This window comes from Elephas maximus, chromosome 3, assembly GCF_024166365.1.
Source record: "Elephas maximus indicus isolate mEleMax1 chromosome 3, mEleMax1 primary haplotype, whole genome shotgun sequence".
Classification (NCBI taxonomy): domain Eukaryota; kingdom Metazoa; phylum Chordata; class Mammalia; order Proboscidea; family Elephantidae; genus Elephas; species Elephas maximus.
Window position 1 is genome coordinate 84,477,448 of NC_064821.1, and position 26,783 is coordinate 84,504,230.

A 26,783-nucleotide genomic window follows, 5' to 3' on the forward strand; every position below is an offset into this window, starting at 1 on the left:
GGCAGTGTTTCGTTTTGTTGTACATAGGGTCACTGTGAATTGGAACCATCTCAACAGCACCTAACAACGACAACATCATATTGCCATCTGAGAGATGAGCAAATCTGAGGCTCAGGAAGGTAAAGTGAAGCTTGTCTGGCCTGGCAGGGAATGAAGCCTAAGGACAACATCTGGGTCGAGGAAAACAATCATGTTAAAAAAAGATTCAAGCAGATGAACAATCAAGTCTAGAGAAATGCGGCAAATAGTATAGACTCAGACAAGGTCCAGAGTCTGGTTGGTAAGCGAGTCAGCAAGAGTGACTTCAGTGAGCAGAGTTGCATTCTGAACCTCGGGTCGAAACTATTTGCTTTCTCCCCTGGTTTATATCACCTGCTAGATAGTTCTTCCTAGGATATTTCTCAGTATGTCCTGCTTGTTGGAAACTATTGCCATGAGCATAAGACTTGCATCTTATTCACTCTCAGATGGGTGATTATTTCCAAGTTATTTTGCAGATTTTGTCAAAAGTAGAACCACCAGATTATATGGCCTAATTTCCAATAGTTTATGTCCTTGCTTGAGCCACAGCTGTTCTCAATTGTCTAGTCATTCATTCTTTTACTTAATCATTCATTCAATAAACATTTATCAATTCTAGGAACTGTGCTAAATCCTAGGAATATGAGAATAGTCCCTGTTTTCAGAGGTCTTCAATTTACTAGAGAAGGACAGATACATACGTAAATAAGTATGAGAGTATTTTAGGTGCTGAGATAGAAGCCTAAATGGAGTAAATGCTAAGAGAGTACTTTGAGAACGATGATGAGACTGGGGGTGATATCTAAAGGGCATGGGGTTTCTTTTTGAAAATATTCTAAAATTGATTGTGCTGATGGTTGTACAACTCTGTGAATATACTAAAAACCATTGAATCATATACTTTAAATGGGTGAATTGTGTGTTATGTGAATTATATCTCCATAAAGCTGTTACAAAAATAAATATTTGTTTAGAAGATGGTTGTTAAGGAGAAGGCAGAATAATGCACATAAATTCCCTTGTACATTCAGAAGAGGACGTGGAACAAGGGATATGGTTGCAGATGTCAGATGGATCTTGGCTGAAAGCAGAGAATACCAGAAAGATGTTTACCTGTGTTTTATTGACTCTGATAAGGCGTTCAACTGTGTGGATCATAACAAATTATGGATAACTTTGAGAAGAATGGAAATTCCAGAACACTTAATTGTACTCATGTGGAACTTGTACATAGACCAAGAGGCAGTGGTTTGAACAGAACAAGGAGATACTGCATGGTTTAAAGTCAGGAAAGGTGTGTGTTAGGGTTGTATGCTTTTACCATACTTATTCTATCCATATGCTGAGTGAATAATCCGAGAAGCTGGACTATATGAAGAATAATGCAGCATCAGGATTGGGGGAAGACTCATTAACAACCTGTGATATGCAGACGACACAACCGTGCTTGTTAAAAGTGAAGAGGACTTAAAGCACTTACTGATGAAGATCAAGGACCACACCCTTCAGTATGGATTACACCTCAACATAAAGAAAACAAAAATCCTCACAACATCATGATAAATGGAGAAAAAATTGAAGTTGTCAAGGATTTCATTCTACTTGGATCCACAATCAATGCCCATGGAAGCAGCAGTCAAGAAATCAAATGATGTATTGCATTGGCCATATCTGCTGCAAAAGACTTCTTTAAAGTGTTAAAAAAAAAAAAAAAAAAAGTGAAGATGTCACTTTGAGGACTAAGGTGTGCCTGACCCAAGCCGTGGTATTTTCAATCCCCTCATAAGCATGCAAAAGCTGGACAATGAAGAAGAATTGATGCCTTTGAATTATGGTGTTGGCAAAGAATATTGAATATACCGTGGAGTGCTCAAAGAACAACCAAATCTGTCTTGGAAGAAGTACAGCCAGAATGCTACTTAGAAGCCAGGATGGTAAGACTTCATCTCAGGTGTTTTGGATATATAATCAGGAGAGACCAGTCTCTGGGGAAGGACATCATGCTTGGTCGATGAATTGACAGAATGGCTGCAACAATGGGCTCAAGCATAACAATTGTGAGGATGGTGCAGGACCAGGCAGCATTTTATTCTGTTGTACGTAGGGTCAGTGGCACCTAACAACAACAACATATTGCCTAGCAAATAGTTGGCATTCAATAAATGCTACCTCCTTCCTCTCAGTGCACATGCATTGTCTTCTTATATTAAACACCTGGCGAATCCTTCTCTATTTTAAAACAGTTGCCATCGAGTCACTCCAACTCGTGGTGACCCCATGTGTGTCAGAGTAGAGCTGTGCTCCATAGGGTTTTCAGTGGCTGATTTTTCAAAAGTAGAACACCAGGCCTTTCTCCTAAGATGCCTCTGGGTGGACTTGAACCTCCAACCTTTCAGTTAGCAGCCAAGAACATTAACTCTTTGCATCAGCCTGGGATTCCTAGGGGAATCAGTACACCCCTGTAATTATAGGTAAAATTTGGTCTGTTTGGGCCTATATTTTTCTGGGAAAAGGTATTTGGTTGGGTCATAGGGCTCAAAACAGGTTCTTTTTTATGATTCAAGAGAGTGAAAATGTTTATCATAGTATCAAGTAAAAACTTAGCTAAGTAAATAGAATGATTACATATACCAACTAATATGTGCAAATTCATGTAGGAAAGTAGATATAAAAGCCAGCCAGCAGTGAAAGTACTAATGTAAAAAGTATGACATTTGAGAAAAACCCAGTGCCGTCGAGTCGATTCTGACTCATAGCGACCCTATACGACAGAGTAGAACTGCCGCATAGAGTTTCCAGGGAGCACCTGGTGGATTTGAACTGCCGACCTTTTGGTTAGCAGCCGTAGCACTTAGCCACTATGCCACCAGGGTTTCCAAATTTATAATTATAATTATCAAATTTTCTACATAGAGTGTGCATTACATTTTTAACAAAAATCTATAAATATATAAAGCCTAAGTACTTTTTTTTTTTTTTTTAAGTACTAGGATCATATTGGCAACAACTTATCATTATGATTTTTAATATTCATCCTTTCTTTCCTTTTAGGAAACAACAATTAGTGAAATCCCTGAATTTGAAGTATTGAATAAGATAGTGCCTTTACCAAATTCCAGGTTAGTAAAGTCAAGAGAGTCATCTGCATTCCTAGGAGTCATGGCTGCCTAACTAGTCCTTTTCTGCTGGCTTGAGAAAGCATAGCATTTGGGGATTTTATCTACATTTAGTACTTTTGAATCTTCTTCCAACCCTTCTCCTGTCCCCATTCCCTCACATCTGTACCTCACAGAATCTTGATATAAGGTAGGCGGTAACCCAGCAACATAGGTTTAAGGTAAGCTTTATTTGGTTTTCTTTGTATTTAATAGTTATACAAAACTGAAGTCCTAGTGATGCCTTCTTCATAACCCCAAACTGCTACCAGAGAAATTCTATCTATGCAATATCTTTACATGTGGCATTTCTTAGTTTTTCAGGAACAGGTCTGGTAGAGTCAGTTGGAAGTCTTCAAGAGATTGAAGAACGTAAGTCACAAGAAGCAATGGCAAAACCAAAGTCTGCCGAGTCTCTTTCGTGTTCACAGAGTTCTGAAGTTGGATACATAAACGTGGCTTCTTTGAAATAGACATACGGCATCCAAAAACAAGACCAAAAGTCAAAACTATAAAATCACTGATGTCTAAAACTGTACTGAAGTTTGGACAAAAGGTGGAATTTGACATGGAAAAGAGACACCACAGATCTCCACTGAACATCAACCAGGAGTCTTAGAAATTGCTGATAAATTCATTAAACCAGTTCAAAAAATGTATTTCTTAATTGTGTTTGATGTCCTCAAATGCCTTGTATTGATCGATATAATGACAAGTTAAATGACTTAATTAGGCTTCTGTTCAGTGGAGGACGTATATGGTTAATTCAGCATTCTTTTGCACTATCACAGGTATTTTTTTCTTGTTATTCTTGTTAATTGTAAAAAACAATATAATAACATTAAAGCAAGTATTTAAAAAAGAAAAAAACTCTTATGATTCCACACTCTTAACTTTTCATTTTAGAGTTATTCTCTTCTGGTCCTTATTCAAATGCATATATTTTAAGTAGTTATTATCAGCTAGTATATTCATTTTCATAGTCTGATTTTTATTTTAATATACCATACATTTTCCCATATTTCAAGAGTATTCATAATTATTCTTTATTGTTGTTGTTGTTGTTAGGTACCGTCAAGTTGGTTCTGACTCATAGCGACCCTATGTTCTTTATTAGCCACATGATATTCGATCAAGTTGATCCTTTTATAAATTACTTAACCATTCTCTTTTTATTTGACATTTGGGTTTTTTCTACTTTTTAACTGTTTAAGATTATGCTGCAGTGAAATCTTTGTGCATGTAGCTGTTTTCTTCTCTTGAATTATTCCAGAATACAAATTTACAAGATTGGAATAATTGGGCTAAAGCATATGAATGCTAATACGGCTTTTGCTACATCACTTGTCACAATTTTTTCAAGGGTCATGGCAACATAAGGTTTCAATAATGAAGTTACTCAACCTCTTTAAGCCTTAATTTCTTGTTCTATAAAATGAGACAATAATAGTACCTAGCTCATAGTGGTGTTGTGAAAATCAAATGAAATGGTGCACGAAGTACTTAAACCCAAAAAACCCAGTGCCATCGAGTCGATTCCGACTCATAGCGACCCTATAGGATAGGGTAGAACTGCCCTATAGAGTTTCCAAGGAGCACCTAGGCTGATTTGAACTGCCGACCCTTTGGCTAGCAGCCATAGCACTTAACCACTATGCCACCAGGGTTTCCGCACTTAGTAACTACTTAATACTGTCTATCATCATTATTTATTTTCATCAGCAGAGTATGAGTTCACAACCTCATCAACATTAAATATTGTAAATTTTAAAAATTTATTCCAAACGGTATAAAACTATGCTGCAGGGTGACTGCTGCTGCTCCTTCCCATCCTCCTCTCCCTCCTCCTCCTTCTTCTTTTTCAACTAGAGAGGGAGCACAAGGGGAGAGAGGAAGTAACCAGAAATAAAAAAAAGATCCCTTGAGACATACTGATATTTTATGTGCAACTTTCGCTTCCCCAGACCACAGAACTAGAAAGGATGATCAAACAATACAGGAAATAATAACTACGATATTGAATGCATGCTCTGACTCCGAGCCTTGCCTTAGATCACATTCTTTCACTCAATTCATTGATCTATTTGTTGAATACCTACTGCGTGCTATTCAGTAGTAGGCACTGCCGCTACAGCTGTGAACAAGACAGACAAGCAGAGTCTCTGCTTCCATGAAGTTTATATTTTATTTGGGAGAAGAGTGTGTGTGTGTGTTGCAGGGGTGAGGTGTGGAGACAGACAATATAATTTTGGATGGTGAGTAGCATGAAGAAAATAAATCAGTGATCTGACAGAGTGACCAGGGCTACTTTATATTGGATGCAGCATTTCTTCTGAGCAAGTGACACCTGAGATGAGCCCCGAACTACAGGGATACACTCCTTACCCCCTACCAAGATCTGAAAGAAAAGTATTTCGGCTAGTACCAAGGCCCTGGGAAAACAGAGATCTCAATGATCTCCATGAACAGAAAAGCCAGTGCATAGCGACTGGGAGCAAGTTGTGCAGGAGAGGGCCAGGTAGGTACAGATACAATGTAGGCCTTTGTAGGTAAGCAATTTGATTTTATTCTAAGCCAGGAGACATTTATAAGCAGAATTATTTTACAACCTCTAGCTGCCCTGTGGGAAATGAGTTAGAGGGGATGAAAGTGGCAGCTTGTGGCAGAACTGGAACTAAAATTCTGGGGTCCTGACTTCAAGGAAGGGTTGAATATGGCGGAAGCGCTCACTATGTACCAGGCTGATGTAAGCACTGAGGGGGAACAAACCAGAGTCCTTACCTTCAGGGGTCTCACAGATTAATGGACAAGGAAAAAAAAAACAGCGTGTGAGACGGTTCAGAGACCTTAACTGTAAGCTGATAAAGACCTTGGAGACTTTCACCTCTCAGCCAAAGGTTAGACAGGCCCATAAAACAAACAATAATACACGTAGCTCAACCGTGTATACGAGACTAAATAGGAACATCAGCCCAGGGGCAAGGACGAGAAAGCATAGGAGTGAACAGGAAAGCTGGGCAAATGGAAATACGGAACCCAAGGTCCAGAAGGGGAGAGGGTGGACACGTCCAGGAGTTGATAACCTATGTGACAAAACAATACCTGTATTAACTGTTTAATGAGGAACTAATTTGCTCTGTAAACCTTCACCTAAAGCGCACACACACACAAAAAGACCTTGGAGACTGCCAAGTTCAAACTCCCTAGCCTAAGTGAGAAGAATTCGTACTGCACTGGATAAAGCCACGGGAGGCGGGTGCCCATCGATCTTGAGCAATGAAGGACAGAGGCTTTCCTCCTCCGCCCTACCCCACCCCACTCAAACGTCAAATGGGCTAACAGCTTGTGAACGATTTCGTCATCCCGGCCAAAGCAGCCCTCCGTGACCCGGATTCTGCTCGCTCGGGCACTCCCACCCAAAAAATCCCCACTGTACTCGAGTCGATCAGCCTCATAGTAGGGGTCTGCAAGAGCGTCGCGGCAGGGGCGGGACTTCCGGGGGCGGGGCTGGTTTGGTCAGTGTCTCGCGCCTGCGCGGCAGACAAACTCTGAGCGGCAGGCTTTAGGTTTCTCTGAACCCCGCGCTCCTTCTTTCTGCTTCCGGGTCGAAGCCATGGCGGTGGCTAATTCAAGCCCCGTCAACCCCGTGGTGTTTTTTGATGTCAGCATTGGTGGCCAGGTGAGAAGCAGGCAGCCACCAGTCCTGCGCCGAAGGGGAACTGCACAGGGCCGGGCTGGAAAAATTCACAAACCCAAGGATAGCGGACTCGGGAAGCCAGAAAGTGAAATTGGGCCACATCCTACTGACCTGTTTGGCGGGGGAGGGAGGGGAAAGAGGATTCTTGCCCATTCTAACGCCCTGCTTGTGGAGGGATTGGGCGGAAGAAAAGGTAAGGCTCTGGGGGCTGAAGTGGGAGATTTCCAGAAGCATGGGAGGGTGGGCCAGTTCTTCGTGCCCCCCGCTCTGTAGGCCTTCACGGGTTTGGACTGGGGTTTCTGTCTTCCGCCGGTTGCAGGAAGTTGGCCGCATGAAGATCGAGCTCTTTGCAGACGTTGTGCCTAAAACGGCCGAGAACTTTAGGTAAGGTGATGCCCCAGCTCTGCCAGATTAACCGAGCCAGAAACCAGGCCCCATTCGGTCTGCGGAATCGTTGTCCGTCCCTCTGTCTCTGTCCACTCACTGCCCTTGAGAGATCTGATTCCTCTGAGTATCGCTGTGTCGGAATAGTTACCCTTTTGATTACTTCTGTGTCAGTTTATGTTGTTGGTCTGTATGACTGGGTGTCTGGACACCTGGCTGGCTGGTTGGTGGGCTTGCTGGCATTAGGGTAGCTAGCTCTGATGTCTGGGCCCTCCCCTCCCCAGATTAGAGGCTTTCACAGCTGTGGTGTTACGATGACTGAATCGTTCACTCTTCCCTTTCAGGCAGTTCTGCACAGGAGAATTCAGGTCAGTCTCAGACGTGATTGACTTTGCTGCCTGCTCCTGAAGGGTGTGCTGAGGCTACAGCCGGGGTCTTGGGGAATCAACAGCAGGCTTTGAATGCTTGCTACTGACTGTAATAGAAGATTACACCCAGAAGTCAAGCTTCAGTTTATTTCCATTCCTTCTCTCTTCTCTCTGTTATCTTTAGAAAGCCGCTTTGAGTGGAGTGTGTCCCTATGATTGCCTGTTTTCATTCCATATCTCCTTTTTGTTTATAGGAAAGATGGGGTACCGATAGGATACAAAGGGAGTACCTTCCACAGGTAAGCCTTTGGCAAGCCATCCTGGGAGCTTTCAGGATTGCTTCCTCAGAGGATTAGGCTCTAAACTCAGAGGAAGACAAAACCAGAGGCTAAGTCTTAGATTGGGAAGAAATGTTTTTATGAACTCAGCAACTGATTTGAAGATTTATAAAGTGTTCTAACTCTGCTTATACTCCTCCACTAATTCCTTTTAGCTATTTAGAATAGAAATTACACTTAATTCCAATATTCTGTCTTTTTCATGACCTTGTTTGGTTGAATGCAATTTTTTTTTTAGTACAGTTGCAGCCCTTAAGTGTATAAAATATATCTTGTTGATTTATAACTACTTCTTAAAATGACTATATATGAGTATCTTAGATGATCAGTTTTCTTGGGCATGTCAGAAGTGGACTGTGGTAACACCCAGGTAGCCTTGTTTCAATTTAGAATGTGCCTCAAAGACCTCATTGCAGCTAGTAATGATAATTAACAGGTGACTGTGTCAGGCTGCTTTAAAGCTATGGGCTCTAATTCTCATAACATTCCAGTGAGGTGCTAGGTGTTTTTTATATTCTACAGATGAGGAAACTGAGGCTAGGAAAGGTTAAGGACCCTGCAGTAACTAACATTTATTGAGCCCTTATGGGTGTTTTTTTTTTTGTTTTTTTTGTTTTTTTTTTATGGGTGTAGTGGAGCCCTGGTGGCCAAAGCGGTTAAGCATTTTTCTGGTAACCAAAAGATTGGCAGTTCAAATCCACCAGCTACTCCTTGGAAACCTTATGGGGCAGTTCTACTCTGTTCTGTAGGGTCATATGAGTCGGAAGCCACTTGACAGCAACAGGATTTTTTTTTTTTTTTTTTTTTGATATGTGTGTAGCAGAGCATGGTTAGCATCTCACAGGTATTCTCTGTGGCCCTTTTCCCAAAAATTTGTATCAAGCCCTTGCTCTGCCATTTGCTTTGGTGAATATTTTGGGGTTCTTCCTGCAGGGCGTCAGTCCCTCTTGTTACTGTTCAGGTACCAGTTCATGTACCTAGGTCAACTGTAAGATGTTCTTCTTTATAATTTAAAACTCCTTTTTATGGTTAATTATCCTTTCAACTCATTCATTCCAGGAGAGGACAATCATTTTGTAAACCAAAGTAATAAACATTGTCTTTTGAAGTCAATATTGATCTAATACTACAATGTTTCTAAACCATGGAATTTTCTCTCAGAATTCTTTGTTCTCCCTCTTTTTCAGGGTCATAAAGGATTTCATGATCCAGGGTGGAGATTTTGTTAATGTAAGTTCTATTCCTTTCTTATTAAAGATCTGTAGGTTTGTTTTTTGTTGTGATTGCTGCTGTTGCTGCTGTTTTTATTACAGGGACCCAGTCTTCGGGTTTGAGGACAATAGTCAGGTTTGATGGGGGGTGGAGGGTGGTGGTGGGAATGTCAGTTAGGGTTGCTGGCTACTACTGTACTACTAGATAACATCTGCATTTTAATTGAGTCACTATTTTTCATGGTGCAAACCTCAGCCAGAAACTGCTATTTCCCAGCACACCTAAAGATGCTGAATGCTGCATGACAGACCCATGCAAATTAAAGTCACATGAAACTTATTTAGAACTCTGATACGATTTGTTTTCTCAAAATAGGGTAAACCAAAAAAGAAAACAAAAACCAAACTCATGGTTGTCAAGTCAATTCTGACTCTTAGCTACCCTATTGGACAGAGTAGGACTGTCCCATAGAATTTCCAAGGAGCAGCTGGTGGCTTTGAACTGCTGACCTGTGTTTTTTGGTTAGCAGCTGAGCTCTTAACCATTGCACTATGAGTTGAAATCAGCTTAAGGGAAACAGGTAAAATGGGGTAAGTTCTCAAAAATGCTTATGTCCCGTTTGCCTCCCATTCTTGGCATCACAGTGCCTGGAAAGCTGAATTTTTAATCCAAACTTGATTAGTACGCAAGGAATCAGAGCAAGAAACGTACATACTTCTGGAGGGATGCTTCTTCTAGTCACTGAGAGCCCAATGAAATATTCCTTCACTGCTAAGCACATCTTTCCTGTGACTGTGCATCCGCATATCAAACCAGACCTCCTCCTCAACCCCTCCACCTTGGAGGATGCCAGATAAGCCACGTTTTTCTGATTCAAATCTGTTTGTCATTACCCACCCACTTCTGTGCATCATCTTTCTTTACTCATGTTCATATCGTGTTATGATATAATACAGTCATGTTGCTATTTTCTTGAATCTGGGAGATATTCTTTCTTCATGTGTTTGTTTATTTAGTTTTATTACTCATGAGTGTTTAAGACCCCTCTCTTTCCTAGCCTATATAGGATTGCAGACTGGCAGGTTTTAGGGTAAATCAGACTTTCACATGTGTTATGTTTCATCAACATGGTGTTGTAAAACAGAAATTTCACAAAAAATTCTGGAATTTTCTCTTTTAAAAAAATGGAAGATGGGGGTACTCTAGGGCTGTGTTGCCTGTGCAGTAACAATTGGCTGGAATCAAGTAATTACTCCCTTTAGACAGGGCACATCCTTGGCTGCTTCAACACAGTCCCCAGTACCTGCTTTCCTTATTTATGTCACCTGCTCCACTAGACATTTAAGTTTGCAGCCTGTGGCCACAACTGATGGTAGTGAAGCTCGGGGATGGATGACTGTACTCTTTTTTGTTAGCTGATAAGAAAGACTGCCTTCTTTCCTGTCCCACAGCCTCCAGTGTTGCCAGATTGTCTTAGCAGGGACAGGGCCAACTTCTTACTGGTCTTTGCCCAAGCCAGGTACATTGCTCACATGCTATTAGCTCCAGGGTAAGACATTAGTTGGTTCTAGCAAAAAAAGAGTACAAAGAAGAAAATCACTCTCAGCCACCAGTCTTATTTTTGCGTATGTGTATATTTGTAATTTTTAACAGACTTAAGATCATACATGTCTTCTAATTTTTTTTGCAGGTAATAATTGTGAACACTTTCCCTTGTCATGAAGTCTTCTAAAACATGCTTCTAACAATTGCCTAATACTCCATTATGAATACACTATTTAATCAAGCCACTATTTTTTAAAAGTATTGTGTTTAAGGTGAACGTTTATACAGCAAATTAGATTCCCATTCAACAATTCATTGACAAATTGTTCTGTGACATAGGTTACAATCCCTGTAATGTGTCAGCAGTCTCACCATTTTTACCCCATCTGCCCCATTTCCATCCATCCAGTTTCCCTGCCTTCTCATCTTTACTTTTGGGTAGGTGTGGTCCATTTGGTCTTGTGTAGTTGATTGTTTAAAGAAGCACATTCCTCATGGGTGTTACTGTTTATTTTATAGGCCAATCTATTGTTTGGTTGAAAGGTGACCTCCGGACGTGGCTTCAGTTCCAGGTTTAAAGGATATTCTCAGGACGATAGTCTTGGGGGTTCCTCTAGTCTCAGTCAGTACTGTAAGCCTCGTCTTTTTTATGAATTTGAGTTTTGGTTCTATATTTTTCTCCCATTCTAACCAGGACCTTCTATTACATCCCTGGTCAGAATGACTGGTAGTGGTAGCTGGGCACTATGTAGTTCTTCTGGTCTCAGGATAGAAGACACTATGATTTGCCTGGGCCATTAGTCCTCTTTCTTCCTTGAATCTTTGGTTTCCTTCACTCTTCTTTGCTCCAGACAGGAAGAGATCAATAGTTGTATCTTAGGTGGTCACTTGCAAGCTTTTAAGACCCCTGATGCTGCTCACCAAACTAGGATGTAGAACATTATCTTTATGAACTGAGTTATGCCAGTTGACCTGGTTGTCACACAAGACTATGTCAGTCCACTGTTCTTGAAGATTTAAGTTGCTTTCTATTGTTTGCTCTGAATAATTAATTTCATTTTTTTCCCAACTCTGGCTTCCAGAGAGCAATAGGTAGTGTGATTATAGAGAATGGGAGAGTAACTGGTCCTCTAGGTTAATTGGGAAATTGGAAATCAGCATGTTTTTTCTATCCCTTATATATGCATGTATGTTGTTGTTAGTTGCTGACTTAGTTATCTAGTGCTGCTATAACAGAAATACTACAAGTGGGTGGGTTTACGAAACAGTTTATTCCTTCACGGTTTAGGAGGCTAGAAGTCCAAATTCAGGTTGCCAGCTCCAGGGGAAGGCTTTTCTCTCTGTCAGCTCTGGGAGAAGATCCTTGTCATCACTTTTCCCCTGATCTAGGAGCTTCTCAGCATAGGGACCCTGGGTCCAAAGGACACGCTCTGCTTCTGGCTCTTCTTGCTTGGTAGTGATGAGGTCCCTATCTATCTGCTCATGTCTCTTTCATTTTATCACTCGTAAGATAAAAAGTGATGCAGGCCACACCCCTTACCTCAGATTAGGGCTGTGACCTGAGTAACAGTGTTAATCTTCTTTAACATAACTTAATCTTGCCTCATTAACCACAGGCAGAGATCAAGATTTACAACACACAGGAAAATTATACCAGATAACAAAATGGAGGACAGTCACACAATGCTGGGAATCATGGCCTAGTCAAAATTGACACATATTTCTGGGGGACACAATTCAATTCATGACAGTTGCCATTGAGTTAATTCCAGTCTGTAGAGGTAGTTAAAAACCAAAGAACCAAACCTGTTGCTGTCAAGTCTATTCCAACTCACAGCGACCCTGTAGGACAGAGTAGAACTGCCCCATAGGGTTTTCAAAGAGTGGCTGGTGGATTCAAACTGCTGACCTTTTTGGTTAGCAGCTGTAGCTCGCCATAGTTCTTAACCACTGCACCACCAGGGCTCCAGAGGTAGTTAAAGATATAATAAACAGTTGCCACTGCGTCTATTCTGACTCGATGTGTGTCACAGTAGAACTGTGCTTCATAAGATTTTCAGTGGCTGGGTTTTTTGGAAGTAGAAAAAGCTGAAGCGTAGTGATAAAAGCATGGACTTAAGAACAAGAATCCTCTACTACTTAATGTTTATTATTGTTAATAAATGAATATTTTCATATTCATTTATTCATCTAGCCTAGTGATCAACAAACTTTTTAAGGGACAGATAGTAAATCTTCTTAGGCTTTGTGGGCCACATGGTCTCTGCCTCAGCTACTTAACCGTGCCATTACTCAGGTCTGCCGTTTTAGCCTGAAAGCAGTCATTTGATGTTACATAAATGAGTGGGCATGATTGTGTTCCAGTAAAACCTTATTTACAAACTAAGGCACCTGGCCAGATTTGGCCATAGTTTGCCAGCCTCTGATCTAGTCTGCCCAGGGATACAGAGAAAAGGTACAGTCCTCTCTCCAACAAGCTCAGTATAGCCTAGTGCAGTCATTCTTAACCAGTACTTATCATTAGAATCACCTGGGACTATTCAATAGGTGTGCAGTGAGGCCCCAGCATGTATGTTTTTGAAAAGCTCTACAGTTGTTTGTGATCCATGTCTCTGGTTGAGAACTACTGGACATTAGTGGGTAAGACTGATAGCTTAAATATAATAAACAGTAACTTGCAACATTAACTGCTTATTTTTCTAAGTAATTTACCCATTATTCCACTTAATCATCAAAATTTTAAATGAGGTCGGACTGTTATCCCCATTTTCAGATGAGGAAACTGAGGCATAAAGAGGAAAAGTAACTTGCTCAGTTTTATGCAGCTTTTCTGTAATGCAGCCAAGATTCAGATTTCAGAGCCTTTGCTCTTAACCTCTATTCTATGCTGCCTCTCAGCACAGACAATTACAGTAAGTGACAAGGTATACAGTAAGCACAGGATGTTATAGAAGAAGAGGGGAGGGGGCCTGATCCTGTTTCGGGGCCAGGGAAGGTCCTTAATTCACATGGGATTCCACCGTGTGAAGGAGGGGATGGGTGTTCTGGACAGAGGGAACAGCCCGGGCAAAAGACAAGCATGGATGAGCATGGATCAGAGCATTCAAGGAACTGCAAATAAGGCCTTGGTCAGGTTGCTTCATTACCCTGACTTCAGCTTGCTCACCTGAGCAAGAATAATAATGCTCATTCTACAGGGTTGTTGAAAGAACAAAGAGATAACACAAGTGAAGCTAGTTCAAGCAGAAATTGGGACTTTATGACAAGGCTAAAGAGGTGTTTTAAAGGAAGAAACAGAATTGAAAAGCCACATAGAACCAAGATAGTCCTTTCTCTCTGTTTCTCTAGGGCTCTCTACACGTCTGCCGTGTTCTCCCTCTGGTCTCTAGTCCACCTTGTAGAAGGTAGTCACTTCCAGCTTCCAGAGTTAGATGTTAACAGTTTTAACCTCCAGGAGAGTATCTTTCTCACTTCTAGATTCCCAGAGAAGGAACTCTAGTTGGCCCAGCACGAGTTAGGCATCCTCCTCTGGATCAGTTACCTTTGGCCAGGGGGTTGATACCATGTTCTGTAGACTAGACTGCCAAGAGCTCAGCCACCTCATTCATAGTTTGGGGGAGTGGGGCAGTAGTCAGTAGATTCATACAACTGTGGGGAAAAGAGTCTAGGAATGACAAAGGTCATGTATATGATCACTAAATTGTTGTTACCTAATTTGCCTATGTCCCAGTCTGTCTTTCTGGAGGCTGACCTGTGACCTGTGTCACCCCGTCTGCGAGGTGTCCTGGCTGTAGCTTGTGGACGGTGGCAGGCCTGGGCAGGGCTGGCTTTGATGGCAGGATAGGGTCGAGGAGGTGTGGTTCCGAGGTGGCCAGCAAGGGGTGAGAGTGGACCGTAAAGAAGCTAGGATTTAGGCGCGGTGACTTTCTTCCTCTGGGCTCCAAGGGGCTCAGCACTCGGAGTCGCTAACACTGCCCTTCTCTCTGCCCAGGGGGATGGCACTGGAGTTGCCAGTATTTACCGAGGACCATTTGCAGATGAAAATTTTAAACTGAGACACTCAGCTCCAGGCTTGCTTTCCATGGTAAGTGATGTGGTCGAACTCACAGTTTTGGGTTAGATTTACAGCCAGCTGGTTCCTGGGCCCCTTTTGAGGCCCAGTGCTGCCTCTTGGGATGAAATCAGATGCTTTTCTCCTCTTGCTTGGCCCAGGACTGTACCTCTACCACCCCAGACTTCCTCCTCAGTCTGGTTTGGTTTTGTTGGGCAGGGTGCACAGGCAGGCTGGGGAGCCAAAATTAAACTCTGATGTGTGTTTTTCTCTCCTTTGGCTGAACCAGCACATGTTGCTGGGCATTCAGCTTTACTGTTCAGAATCTAGCCGGCTGTGCTTTCAAGACCTCAGTTTTCACTTGCTCATCGCTGCACTCACCACTGCTTACTCCAAGTACCCGCTCACACTGCCTACTCACTGGATACCCGTTTTGCTCACTCACCTCTCCCTGCTCAACACTCCTCTTCCTTCCCCCTGGGCACCCCACCCCTATCCATAGCCCCCGCTCATATCTCCTCACTCACTCTCCTCTCACAGTCCCTCTGCCCTCCTCACTTACACCCCCTCATTTACCCCATCCCCGTGCACTCTTCTCCCATGCTCACTCTCCCTTCCCTTCCCCTGTTCTCCCTTCACTCCTCATTTCCCTTCCCCTCGCCCCCCTCGCTTCCTTCTCTCCAGCCTTCTCCCCCTCAGTTGCCCACTTACCTCCGCCAGTGCCCCAACCCTCGCCTCCCCAGCCCCAGCGTTTACATGCGCAGCCTGTCCTGCTAACCCACTCGTCCACTCATCCACTGTGTTTCAGGCCTCATGGTAAGACAAGCATACAAACATGATTCCTTCCCTCATGACACGTAACATCTAATAGGGCAATCACACATGGAAAAGGACAATCCCAGTGGAGTGTCATCAGTGCTATCAGTGTATTAAGGTAAGGGCACCTCAGTGTATGTAAAAGTATTGGGAGAGCCCAAAGGAATGAGAATAATTGCTGCTAGGGGTTGGGGGAAGCTTCACAGAGGAGGTCATATTGAGTTCTTGAAGGAGTTGTATACCAAATGGAAGAGGAAGAGAGGACATTTCAAATCGCGCAAACAGCCTGTGCAGAGATCTATTATCATGAAATAGCAGGGGGTGTACTCAAGGACCAGACCGTGACCGGGGATGATGAGAACATAGAGGGAGGGAATGGCCTGGAGCGACAACTAGAGAGGCAGCTAGGTCTAGCTCCTGGATGGCTTTAAGTTACAGAATAAGGATAAGGTGTGTGGACTTTCTTTCATAGGCTGTGGAGAACCATACCATTTTTTGAGCAGGGTTGATCATCTTTGTGTTTTAGAATGAAGACCCTGGCTGCAGTGTGAGCAACAGATAGGAATGGAGAAGCTGGGGCAGGGAAGCCAGTTAGGAGGCTGCCATAATGATTGGGTGGGACCAGTACAGCGAGAGCGTGCAAATCCCATTTTAGGAAAGCAAGGCTGGGCAAGCACAGGTAAAGGGTGCAGAGTGGCTTACCCATTTCTGTCCAGTCAGTTCTGACTCATGGCAACCCCATGCCATTTTGTTAGTATCTGTGGAGGATTCAGAAAAATGGAAGCCCTGGCTTCTGCGACCTTTAGGCTTGAGGTTGTACTGTCACATATCATGTATCATAATTGTTTTTGTGGAGTCTTCCACTAAATCATCAGTTTCTCAAGGGCAGGGACGAGGTTCACATTGCTCTCTAGGCCTTACTACTAACACGGAAAGGCTGCTGAGCAGATGTGGGTGAATGACAGAATAACAATCAGAATGATGGCTAACATTTATTGAGCATTTACTCAATAACTGCTTTCTTTGCATTAATTCATTTTAATCCTTTCAGTGTCCTTTTGAGATAGATACAAATGAGGAAACTGAGTCTCAGAGCAGTGATATGACTAACCTAAGGTCACACAGTCAGTGGTGGAGTGGGGGTTTGAACTAGGTCATCTGGCTCCAGAGCTCTAGAGTGTGTTCCCTTAACCAGGAAACTATACTACTGTCTGGAAGGATGAATAAATAAATGCCTAAGGGCAGAGAGTGTGAGCTGTAAAGGCATGCTAAATCACTGTTTTTGTGCCTGCTTGCTAATAAATGTTTATACATTAAGAAACCAAAAAAAGAAAAAACCAATAGATAAATGGAGTGTATTGGGGTCTCTGGGAACTCTGTCCCTCCATTCCTGCAAAGCCTGGGCCTGCTCTAACAGCCTTAGGCCATCCCTTACTTTCACATACATACAAAATGCTCCTGAACACATTTACACAAAACAAAATAGCTTCATCTTACGTGGCAGATGTCTAAAATACAATATAAAATCCTCAATTAGAACTTATCCCTCGAAAGTGTCTTTAGTGCATTTCCAGTATTTCATGTGTGTTTTTTTTCTTCATAGTTGAACACAGAATCAACCAATTTAAATCTATTAAGCATCTGATTAAGGCTAGTGACCTAGCTCATAATTTCCAGTTTTGTCTCAGTAACATTACTTTTATAAGACCTGTGCTTCTAATTAGTAGTTTTCCATTTTCTACTCAATTTTTTTTCTAAAATAAGGGAAGTATGCAATTAAATATTTACATAATTGTACAGATAATTGTTGTAAGGCAATGCTGCTGAAACTAATCTTGGGTTTTCTGATGTACAAAAGTCTGAATTTAGTGTATTAAAGGCAGCCTAGGAGCATCTGTATATAATTTACAAAAGCACACCTCATATGAAAGTCCCTTTACAAAGCAGTTATCACTCTATATTGTAATTATAGCCTGTTCTTTTGTAATGTGTTATTAAATATCATGCTATAAAAACAGTTTCAAGGGAGGAAAGGAGAAGTGATAGGACTAGAGAGTCTCAGATTCTCAATTTAAAGAGGTTTTTTTCCTATAAAGTTCAGTAATTATGGGTTTTATGTGTAGCTATAAATGTGTAATGATAAAACCTAAACATCAATTAAGTATAGTCTCTTCTAGCATTGCAGTAGCATAACAGCTTCTTGCACCTTCTTAAGATTACCATTACTGTTTATAACCATTTTTATGATATAGTGTAAAGCCTTTCAGACAAAGTAACTTTATTGTATAGGCAACAGGTCTTTTCCTAACTGGTAGTTAATTTGCATCTGTAATCCACTTATAACTAGTATTAGGCTAAATATAGCAAATCATGTCCTATAAATATTTGTTCCCATTATATCTAATTTCCACTGTAAAAATTCACAGTGTAGGAAAAATGTACGTTAAATTATTAGGGGTCTAACTCTTTGAGGGCAGGGGTTGTATATCTTGTTCTTCTCTGTATCCTTAGGCCCTAGCTCAGGGCCTTCCTCAAAAGAGGTGCTTAGTGAAGGTTTATTGAAAGAAAGTGTGGAGAAATCAGGGCTGCAGGCTATTTTGGAAATCTTGCCCTTTGGCTAGCATGGCCAGAAAAACTCACTGCAAATGTATTTGGCTTCTATCAGGCAAACAGCGGTCCCAGTACAAATGGCTGCCAGTTCTTCATCACCTGTTCCAAGTGCGATTGGCTGGATGGGAAGCATGTGGTGTTTGGTGAGCCCTTCTCCCATCCCATTGTCCAGGCCCCATTTATGGTGGTTTGTGGTGGCGGGGACGGGGGGTGCTGGCTTCCAAGGGACTCAGTCCCCAAACTCTCACATCAAAAGTGCTTGGTTGATACAACTGTTCTGGGTAGTAATAGGGAAAGTGGAAGTAGTGGGAAGATGGGGAGGATGTGTGGTTAAAGAACTGCAGGCAAGGATAAAGGGACCATCTGCTGTGTTGTATAACAACCACGGTGACATGTATATTTGGGGGAAAACCTTGATGCTAGCACCAAAGAAATGCCACACAGGCAGCATGGCACAGTGGGGCTTTGGAATCACTCTGACCTAGGTGTGAGTCCTAACTCTGCTGCTTACTACCTGGGACCTTGGGCAAGTCATTTCACCTCCACTGAATCTCAATTTCCTGAAATCAGTAAGAGGGCCAAATGAGATAATGGCTAAGAATGGGCACTGGAAGCTGGAAAATTCTATGCAAATGAGAAGAATGAAGCCCAGCTCATACTCTTCCTACAGGAAAAATCATTGATGGACTTCTAGTGATGAGAAAAATTGAGGTGAGTCCTGTTCAGTTTCCTCTTTTGTAGCCATTCTCATCTGGTTAGTGTTGAGGAACAAGAGAATGGTGAATAGGTTCCAGTTCATTAGGCCCAGTCTTCATTGCCTCCTGTTACATAGACTCCCTGGAAATGGGAGGAGAGATGCCGACCCAAATTAGTCTCACTCGTCCACACTGAAGCTTGTCTCTTGATGGCCTCTTCGCTTATTTGATAAAATCCTACTCCTGAGCATTGCCTTCAAGACTCTTCATGATCTGGTCCCTGCCTACCTCTCCACAGCCCATCCTCCTGCCTCTGCCTCCTCCCTGTTCCAGTCACATGATGCTATGAGATCTTCTCTAAATAATGCAATATACATCCTTGCCCCTTGCATTTTCCTGCCCCTGTGCCTTTGCTCATGCCGTTTCCTCTACCTGGAATGCTCTTCTCCTTTGTTTTCCTCCTCAGGGGATCTCATTCATCCTTCTAGACCCACCTCAAATGTCACTTCTCTGAATCCTTCCCCAGCCTCCTTAAGCAGTAATTTAGTTGCTTCCTCTGCCCTTTATATAACTCACTTTTATAATTTATTACATTGTCACATATCATAGGTTTGATATTTTTAAAATATTTTACATTTTATCTTTGGTCTCTTTCATACGCTTTACCTGTGTGCTGGGCCCTGAACTGTCATCTCAATCTCTGAGTCCTCCATCCTTAGCACAGAGGCTGGCAGGTGTCAATAAATGTGTGATGAATGACGGAGTGAGTGTGTGAATGAATGAGTCTCTGCTGTGCTTTGTTTTGTAGAACGTTCCTACAGGCCCCAATAATAAGCCCAAGCTGCCTGTGGTGATCTCACAGTGTGGGGAGATGTAGTCCAGACCAAGTCTGAATCAGGTAAGTGTGTCTTTCTTCTCCTTGGTTAGGAGTCAGACCCCAAAGAATATATCTTGGTCTAGTGAAAAGAACTTTTGACTTGAAGACATGGGGTTGAGCCCATTTCCTCTCTGTAAGACCTTGGAGAATTGATATCCCTTCTCTGAGCCTCAGTTTCCTCATCTGTCAAATGGTGATATTACTTATCTTGTAGGGTCATTGTAAGGATCAAAAGAGAAACAGACCAGAGAACACTTTGTTTTTCTATCATTTTGTAATTTATGAAGTATCAACCTGAAGACCACTCTGGCAATTTGACAGGACTCTTGACCATAGTTCTGTTCAGTTGTCCTACTAGGAAGACCTGGTCCGAGCCTTGGGTAACTCTCTGCTAGGACCAGCCTGGTTAACCAGGAGACAGATGCACCTGTCATGCCCCTTACCAGAACTAATGCTATAATCTCAGACCCTGATTTTGTATTTGCCAGTCTCAGAAGTAAATATCACACGTTTCAGCCAACATGGACTCAGCTTCCCAATCATACTTGCCACTGCCTGCTATGTGCTGGCCATGCTAACTAGGCATGGAGTGGGGAGGGAGAAAGACTTGAAAGATGGCTTAACCTTTCAGGAGCTTGCAGGGAATAAGATGCATTCTCCGAGGTGATCACTAGTAATATGGGCGACATCGCTAATTGTTATAGGAGTTTAGGAGAGAAATGGATGACTGTCATGTAGGTGAGGAGTGTTGTTATTTGGTTTTTCTTTCCTTTTTTTTTTTTTTAGTTTTCAAACCTACAGAAAACTTGAGACTAGTACATTGAACACCCAAATACCTTTCACCTAGATTCACCAACTGGTAACTTCTTGCTTTATCATTTTCCTTTGACATTTGTTTTTTTTTCCTTCCCCTGTACCTTCTCCCTCTTCCTCCCTCCCTCTCCTTTCTTCCTTCCTTCCTCTTTTGAAAAGTTGAAGACTTCTTGACGCTTCACCCCTAAATACTTCAGCAAGCAGCTCTTAAAAATAAGAACATCCTTATTTCACAATAATATTACCTAGTATATAGTACATGTTCAAAGTTAGTTTTGTTCCCAAAATAACTGTTATAGCTTTTAAGAAAAAACAAAACCCATGATCCAGTCAAGGTTTATATATTTCATTTGGTTGTTTATTTTTAATTACACAAGTAATATAATCTCACTGTGAAAATTTTCACACAAAAAGTGAAAGTCCCCTTGGCAACATCCCATTCCTCTCCCCAGAGGTAAACTTCTTTATCAGTTTGATAAATGTCCATCAGGACCTTTTCTTTGCCTATCTAGTTCTGGAATGTTTTGTTTTCTATAAATGGTATCATACTGTATTCATCTCCCCCCCCCCATTGGCATTATGTCTAAAAGACTTTTCATTCTCAGTTCATATAAAACTACCTTGTATTTTTTTAAACTGCTATATAATATTCCATAAGGTATTTATATCGTTTGGTTTATTTTACCTTTTATTGATTGTTGGTTCTTTATTATTACAAACAATGCTACAGTAAAATAAAGTTGCTTCTTTAAGTAAATATGCAAATATATCTATGGAATAGATATCCAGAAGTAGAATTACTGGGTCAAAAGGTATATGCATTTTTCATTTTAATAAATACTTTTAAATTGTACTTCCAAGCTTGATACCAGTTCATATTCCCATGTGAAAGTACCTATTTCTTCTTGATGTTACCAATATAATATGCCAGTATAATTATATCAATATAAAATGTATTAGAAAATTTTTTTAGCCATTCAGGTGGAAAATGGTATCGATTGTTGTAATTTGTAATATCCTAATTTCTAAGGAGGTTGAGCATATTTGCATATGTTTATTGCCCATGCTGTCAATATCCTTTGCTCATGTTTCAGGTGCTAGTTTTTTTCTTAATGGTTTTATTTTATATGTTATGACTGTTTTCTCCAGAATATAGTTTAAGAAAAATTGACAATATGCTGCTTAACTTTGCTGATATCTTTTGTCAGACAAGTTTTAAATTCTGATGAGGTCAAAATTACCAGTCTTTTATGGCTTTTATGTTTTATATCGTTTAAGAAGGTCTTTACTACCTCAGATCATAATTTCTTTAATATTTTTTCTAATATTTCTAGGTTTTATTTTTATGCTTATAAAACTATCTAGAACTTATTTTTCTATATAAAATAGGACTCTGCCTTTTTTTTCCAAGTGGAGATCCAGTCAAATACCATACCATTTTAATGACTGTACATACCTCTATCTGTGACTTAATTTGTGTTCACAGCATCTGGCACTTAGAGGCATTCAGCAAAAATTTATTACATGAATTAATAGGGAGAGGGAATGTCAGGCATTTTCAGCAGGAAATTGGTATGAAGAAATGCTGAGGCAGGAATGCACAAATGTGTGCTGGAAACTATACATGGGCCTCTCTTGTCAAGCCACAGGGTCCCTTCTCAGGCTCCAGTTGACACCCTGAGCCCTCCTTTATTCAATACTAGTGGTCTCTAGGACCCAACCCGCTCTCTCCCAGCCACTCCCTCCCTCTCCCACTCCCTTTTTTGCTGTGACTAAAGTTGAGCTCAGAAGTCTTTTCCTTCTAAAGACTGACCACTTACAACTACTGGAGGACAGAAGATAGAAAATTCTTTACATTTGGGGCCTCTTTTTTGTATCTTTCTGAGTCCCTTACAGAAAGTTGTTGGAAACCCTTGTTGGGAGTTTCTGAGGCTGGGGATAATCAGCCGTTCCCTCTTTCTCACCCTTTCTCACCCATTATCAGCAAAGGTCATGTGAACCTTTGCTCCCATGAAAGCCCTTCTTCTGAGCCTGTACCCCACCGGAACAAATTCCTCACGTGGCCATTTTGCATTCCAAAGCCCCCCCGCCCCCCAAAAAAACCCATTGCTGACAAGTCTATTCTGACTTATAGCTCTTAGCGACCCTGTAGGACAGAGTAGAGTAGAACTGCCCCATAGGGTTTCCAAGGAGCAGCTGGTGGATTTGAACTGCTGACCTTTTGTTTAGCAGCCGCGCTCTTAACCACTGTGCCACCAGGGCTCCAGAGGCCCCCTCAACCTGTCCAAGAGACAGTCCCTTCTGTGATGATAGAAATGTTCTATATCTGCATTGTCCAATATGGTAAAGAGCTTTCTTCAGTTAATTGTTTCTCAAATTCTTTTAAAGATAAAAATCATTTGGGAGTACTTGTTAAACCTACTAGTTCCCGCCCCTGGACCCTACCAGGTCCCTCCCATGGAGTTTGATTGGGCTTAGGGTGGGACCTGGGAAGCCATGTTTATAACAAGCATCTCAGGTGCCTCTTGTCAGAGAAGTGTGAGTTTAAACGTTCCTTTAGGTAGTGCTGGGATAACTATCTTTAATATTTGCCTCTTAAAAAAATGTATAACTAGTACAACACATAATCGTACAGATATAGCTTAGAAAAAGGCAAAATTGAAGTTCAAACAGTGATTAGGTTAAAAAAAATTAGTTCTTATGGATGGTAGATATATCCCCCATTTTGGAATTACCTGATTCTTTCCTGCAGGGGAAGATTTGAAAGATGTGTTGGTGGCACTTGGGCTATTCCTTCCTTCATTCAACAACTAAGTACAAATTACTTAAGATATGTTCTGTGCTACCTATGGGAATACAAATTTGAAAAGCCCAGTTTGTGCCCTCAAGGAGGTCAAGGTCTCATGGGAAAACTGCCAATTACAATAAAATTACTACATGATAACCAGGTCTTAGACACACTGAGGTACACCCCTTCAGTGGAATACTCCACAGCCTTAACAGAAAGAACAAATCTGTGTGTGTAGGCAAGATTTCTAAGGTAAATTAAGTGACAAAGTCAGGATATACATTATGAAAGTGTTATACTATTTATTTTGAATTACTATTTCAGAAATCTCTGTAGTAATAATATAAAGCATACTTTTAATAATGGTTATTGCTATGGAGTAAAAATAGAGACTGTTTCATTGACTTCTCTCTTATAATAGGAATACATACTATATGTATATGTTGTTTTAACTAGTCCTGCTTCCAGGTCCTCCCAAGAGCATGCCCATAGCTGTGACTAACATCAATTAGTGAAACCTTTCCTGGTTCCCTGGTCTAGGCCCAGTCAGCAGTTCCCACCTGCTTGGTTCATCTCTCCATTACAGCATTTAACACAACATATCACAAATGCGTTGATCTGTTTTTCTGCAAGACTGAGAACTCCTTGGAGCAGGGACCATGTTGACTAGCACAGTGCCTGACCTATGATAGAGCTTAGGCCCCGGGGCCCTGTGCAATTTATGAAGTGTAATTCCTTTTATACACTTTGTGTGCAGACCCAGGTTTAAACCTCTGTCTGAGCCTGCGGTACAGCGCCAGCACTGGAACTCACTGTTCTGGAGGAGGGGTGTGGACATAGGAGTGGGTGGCAGGCAGCAGTATCTACGTTTACTCACCTTGTTCTCAGTGCAGCTAACTCCAGGGCCATAAACAAAGGATGTGGCCTTTCCCTTCTCTTTACCCCAGTGACCAAAACCTGCAAGGAAGAAGGATTGCTCTTTGTTCTGGGGCTCCACAGAGAGCCATCAAGGTCAGGTGAAAAGGACACAGACTTTGGAGCCAAGTAGATCAGGAAATTCAAGCACTTTCTAGTTTTGTGACCTTCGTCAAATATTCAGACCCCTTGGGACTCTAGATTACTCCCTTGCATAATTACAGATAAGGTATACTGTATGGAGTTGTGATGGGTAAGTGATAGATGAGATTAATATACTTGGCCATAAATGTTAGTTTCTTTTTTCCTTGGTTCTTGCATAATACACCTCTCAGCGTTACTCTGGGGAACCCAAGGTCTGGCCTATGGCAAGATTAAAACCGGGTTGCTGTTTTGGGAAAAGAGGACTAGGAGTGTGGAGGAGAGCTGGGAGCCTTACTTCTCTCAAGGAGTGTCCTCTTTCAGTCCCTCCCTCACTGACCTCCACGTCTCTGCCATTGTAGGCCTCCCTTTCTTCTGGGGATGTTCTTGATAAAATCACCTGGACTGGCCCCTGGGTTTGCTTCCCTGCCTGCTGCTGCTCCATTTGATCAAGAGGAAGTATCACAAATTCAGGACACAAGATTTTCTCTGTTTAAGTTTTCAACTGTAAATAAAGTTTTTTGTTTTTATTTTTGGGGTTTTTTGTTTTGGTTTGGTTTTTTCTTTTCTTTTTTCTTTGTAGGTGTGGTATTTTAAAATGGTTGTAGTGACAGCGTCCATCTCCTCACTCCTCAGTTTCAGCTGGAAGGACTGGCTCTTCCCAGAGACCAGCATGAACCAGAGCCAAACCCTTGCTATGTGCAGTTGACTTTTCAGAAGTGGAAGCAGTTGTAGCAATTCTCTCTTAGGGAGAGGGCGGCAAAGCCTGAGGGCCTTATAGCAACATTTATTCCAAGGAAACGTCCTTGGATGTTTCCAGTAGGTTCAATATGATTTGTTTAGGAGCCAGCAGAGAAAAAAGCCACTAACTGGAAGTGTTCTTGGATGGAAGGCCATTTGATACAGTGTGTCTTGATCATGGTGTGATAGGAATAATTTAGTCAAAAATCTCAGTTTGGAATTGGGGTCATTTTTGAAACAGTTGAGGTCTTAAGAAATTCACTACCCCCCCCCCCTTTTTTTTTGGAGACCCAGTTTCCTTGTCTGTAAAATGAGAATACGAATACCAGTCTACCACATAAAACCTGTTACTGTCAAGTCCACTCTGACTCATGGCGACACCATGGGTGTCAGAGGAGAACTGTAGGGATTTCAGTAAGTGACTTTTTGGAAGTAGATCGCCAGGCCTTTCTTCCGAAGTGCCTCTGGGTAGACTCAAATCTTCAACCTTTCAGTTAGCAGCCAAGCACATTAACCATGTGCATCACCCAGGGACTCCCAATCTACCTCACAGCATTGTTGAAAAGATCGAACAAGAGGATGAGTATGAAGTTTCCTTGTAAACAACAGGTTAGTTTTGAAAGGAGATACCCCAACATAAAAAAATGCCACTGAGTATAATGTTCAAGAGGCAGAGAAGAAAGTTCCCTGGTGTTCTTTTTCAGAAGGTATTTTCTATGTTTTCCAGGTCATACTTTCTTCTCCTGTCTCATAGACAAGTATGCCTCATAACTACTGGCAGCAGGATACTGCAGCACCAACAGAGAAGGGAATTCTATGATAGAACAGAACTTAGTTTGAAGTATCATTTCAGTGTATTGGGGGACAGGGGTCCTACAGTGTAGACATTTGCAACTCTATAATCCTTGGATGGTGCAAACTGTGAAACCCTTGACTACTAGCCAAAAGGTTAGTGGTTCAAACCCACCTATGGGCACCTTAGAAGACAGGCCTGACAATCAGCTTCTGAAAGGTCAGAGCCTTAAAAACCCTATAGAGCAGTTCTACTCTGCACACATGGGGTTGCCGTGAATCCAAATTGACTTGACGGTAACTAACAACATAACTAAGATGATGAATGAGCAGCTGTGTTCCTGAGCTGACATTCTTGTGATGGGCTGTTCAGTTGTTATACCTGTTACCTGCATTCTATGTCCTGGACACTGGAGCTGCAAAGGTGAATAAAATGTGATCCATGCTTGTGACAGGAGATAGGCACAGTTTCAGTTCAAGGCGGTGTTAGAATGTGAGTTCTTATGAGAGTGGAAAACTGTTTTATTTAGAAGAGGTAAATATCTGGTACCTAGTAAACCCACTGCCGTCAAGTTGATTCCTACACTTAGCAACCCTATAAGACAAGTACAACTACCCCATAGGGTTTCTAAGGCTGTAATCTTTACAGAAGCTGACTGTCACATCTTTCTCCTGCAGAGCAGCTGGTGGGTTCAAGCCGCTGATTTTTCGGTTAGCAGCTGAGCCCTTAACCACTGCCACCAGGGTTCCTTTGGTACTTAGTAGGTACTCAGTAAATATATTTGCGTGAACAAGTGAATGATACTGGTATGTACAGAATGCAG

At 41.7% G+C, this 26,783-nt stretch overlaps 2 protein-coding genes across 6 annotated transcripts in view; both read left to right on the forward strand.

The window, feature by feature from the left end:
* Positions 1–3,983, forward strand: part of LOC126072973 (phosphopantothenate--cysteine ligase) — a 151,784-nt gene extending 147,801 nt beyond the window's left edge. Inside the window, exons 16-17 of one of the 5 annotated variants that reach the window (XM_049878968.1) lie at positions 3,073–3,140; positions 3,493–3,983. In XM_049878968.1, the coding sequence (XP_049734925.1) occupies positions 3,073–3,140; positions 3,493–3,649 (225 nt within the window). In that variant the 3' untranslated portion in view covers positions 3,650–3,983. Of the gene's footprint in view, positions 1–1,808; positions 2,991–3,072; positions 3,141–3,492 lie in introns of those variants that run through there. The other 4 variants (XM_049878969.1, XM_049878971.1, XM_049878972.1 and 1 more) reach the window with 4 other exon arrangements.
* Positions 3,984–6,753: 2,770 nt separating this feature from the next.
* PPIH (peptidylprolyl isomerase H) lies at positions 6,754–24,956 on the forward strand. Its single transcript, XM_049878996.1, has 10 exons — positions 6,754–6,855; positions 7,193–7,257; positions 7,602–7,625; positions 7,880–7,924; positions 9,151–9,193; positions 14,712–14,804; positions 18,253–18,340; positions 18,868–18,908; positions 19,701–19,790; positions 24,789–24,956. The coding sequence occupies exons 1-9, from the start codon at positions 6,790–6,792 to the stop codon at positions 19,767–19,769; spliced, it is 534 nt and encodes a 177-aa protein (XP_049734953.1). The 5' UTR covers positions 6,754–6,789; the 3' UTR covers positions 19,770–19,790; positions 24,789–24,956.
* Positions 24,957–26,783: the final 1,827 nt, after the last annotated feature.

Excerpts from the sequence above, each read along its gene's own strand:
- PPIH (XM_049878996.1), top strand. The coding sequence starts at position 6,790 with ATGGCGGTGGCTAATTCAAGCCCCGTCAACCCCGTGGTGTTTTTTGAT. Across the intron at positions 7,258-7,601 it reads AAAACGGCCGAGAACTTTAG|GCAGTTCTGCACAGGAGAAT; the intron begins GTAAGGTGATGC and ends CTTCCCTTTCAG. Across the intron at positions 14,805-18,252 it reads CTCCAGGCTTGCTTTCCATG|GCAAACAGCGGTCCCAGTAC; the intron begins GTAAGTGATGTG and ends GGCTTCTATCAG.